The sequence below is a fragment of the Piliocolobus tephrosceles genome, unplaced genomic scaffold (genome assembly GCF_002776525.5).
Source record: "Piliocolobus tephrosceles isolate RC106 unplaced genomic scaffold, ASM277652v3 unscaffolded_41333, whole genome shotgun sequence".
NCBI lineage: Eukaryota > Metazoa > Chordata > Mammalia > Primates > Cercopithecidae > Piliocolobus > Piliocolobus tephrosceles.
The window spans coordinates 1-2,461 of record NW_022325792.1 but is presented as its reverse complement, the minus strand read 5'-3'; the positions used below and the strand labels follow the sequence as shown (position 1 = coordinate 2,461).

Below are 2,461 nucleotides of genomic sequence, written 5' to 3'. Positions count from 1 at the left end.
TCTGTGAAATCTAGAATTAAGTGTCGAAGAAAATCACTTAATTAAATTGTAATTTGAAAAAGCTCATTTCAGGTGTAAACATTTCCATTTATACCTTCATCATGGTCTTAACATGTGGCAACATAAAGTCATTAAAATTATTATTTAACCAGTACAGGACTATCTACCTTAAAATATGATTCTGTGCCTAATACAATTTCGTAGGTGACACAATGTCTTTTCTCAAAGTAAATCATCTCTCACCTCTACCTTTTATTTCCTAGAAACAAGGTATGTTTCTTTTTTTTTTTTTTTTTTTTTTTTTTTGAGACAGAGTCTCGCTCTGTCACCCAGGCTGGAGTGCAGTGGCCGGATCTCAGCTACTGCAAGCTCCGCTTCCTGGATTCACGCCATTCTCCTGCCTCAGCCTCCCGAGTAGCTGGGACTACACGCACCCGCCACCTCGCCCGGCCAGGTTTTGTATTTTTTTAGTAGAGACGGGGTTTCACCGTTTTTGGCCAGGATGGTCTCGATCTCCTGACCTCGTGATCCGCCCGTCTCGGCCTCCCAAAGTGCTGGGATTACAGGCTTGAGCCACCGCACCCGGCCGAAACAAGGTATGTTTCTAAGCTGATAGAGTAAACACATTTTGCCTTTGTTTTCTTATTAAAACAGCTTTGTTGAAATATCATTTACATACTATATCTGTTTTAACTTAAGTTAAACGAGTTTTAGTACATTTACTGAGTTGTGCAGCCATCTCTACAATCCAACTTTAGAGCATTTCCATCACTGCAAGATCTCTCACACCCTTTAGCGGTCATTACCAGCTTCCAGCCCCAGCCCTTCGCAAACATTAATCTACTTTATGTCCCTATACGTTTCTCTATTTTGGATGCTTCATGTAAATGGAATTATACAGTATGGTAAACACACTTTTCACCTATTGATTTTTATATTCATCTAGGTTCAACATGTATCCAGAACCAAATGTTTAAATTTTCCTTCTGGAAGTTTGAAAATATTTCTCTTCATTGATACTTACTACTCTTTCTGCTTTCTCTCTCTCATATTGAAAGAGACTTTCTTTTAAATGATCATAGTCATTCATTAGCTTCTTATTTTTCTCTTCTAGCAGGAGGTCTTTCTTTCCAATCTCAGTAGAACCTCTTCGGATATTAATTACTATCTGTTTATGATCCTCTTTCTGATGAACCTCATCTAGTTGCTGTTCAAGCCCCAGATTTTCACGTTGGAGTTGACATATCCTTTCTTCCACACAGTTCCACTCTCCAGTGGAATTACTCACTTTAGCTTCTGCATTTTGATACATCTCTTTCATTTCCTTTATTTGCTGTTGGGTTTGGCTTAGGTCGTTTTGTAGAGTTTCTAAAGCCAAGGACTTTTTTCTGAGAGTATCTCCTGTCTTACGGAACTTATCTTTTAAGGTATTAAATTTAATTTGCGTTTTGGAAAGTTGTTCAGTAAGAAACGCATTCTTATGTTCAACTTCGGAAAGCACAGAAATGTCTTGTGTGTTCTGTAAAGCAAGTTTTAGGTTTCTTTCTGTTTTCACACTTTCACTGTGCTTACTTATAACAGCAGCCAGTCTAGACTGATAAGATTCAATTTCAGCTTCCACTCTTGCCTTGCTTTCATTTTCCTTCAGCAGTTCGGAATTGAGCCTTTTATTCTCAGCTTTGAGATCATTAAGCTCTTGTTGATCCTGGAATGCTGTTTTTGTTATTTCCTCATTGAGTTTTATACTCTTTTCCAGGGCAGCATTTCTTTCTTTAACAATTTTAATGTCCTTAAGATATTCATTTTCTTTTTCCAAGTTGTCATTTTTCATTGTGCATATTTCCTGCCTGAGTATAGCAATATCTGTCTTCAAAATGCAATTTTCATCCATCAGATCTTTTGTTTCTTCATGATTATGAAAATCCTAAATAAAATAAAAGAAAGTTTTAGCTAGTACTCCATAAAATAACACATCATGATTACCTCTGAAGCTAAAGAATAACCTGCACATCCGTACACTAAAAAGTTTACTGTCAGTGGATATCCAACTGGAGAAAAAGTTGAAGCAAAACTTTGAATCTTGTAGAGCATAAATTCCACAAAGTCCAGAAATTTATTTAAAGTCAATGAATTTATAAAAGAAAACACACACACACACGCACACATGCACACCAGATAATTTTTAAGAATATCAGAATTGGAAAAGCCTTTGCCTGAATTACAACAAACCCAAAAGCTAAATTAAAGCATTAACAAATTTGACTAAATTAAAATATATCAAAAAAATGCATTTACACCACCCTATAGTAAGAAACTTAGTTCACACGTATTTGGACAGATAAAAGTTCCCAAAGTTATTACAGTTCTGTTTCACAGATAATATTCTATTGCAATTTGACTCTTTTAACACTTCTATAGTCAGTTATATGAATTACATTTACTAAATCATAAATCTAGATAT

General features: G+C 35.6%; 1 protein-coding gene across 1 annotated transcript; it reads right to left on the bottom strand.

Annotated features, from left to right (window-relative positions):
* Nucleotides 1–616: 616 nt before the first annotated feature.
* Nucleotides 617–2,025, bottom strand: LOC113223432 (ankyrin repeat domain-containing protein 20A2-like). The gene has a single exon (XM_026452899.1). The coding sequence runs from the start codon at nt 1,889–1,891 to the stop codon at nt 974–976; it is 918 nt and encodes a 305-aa protein (XP_026308684.1). The 5' UTR covers nt 1,892–2,025; the 3' UTR covers nt 617–973.
* Between the last annotated feature and the right edge of the window lie 436 nt (nt 2,026–2,461).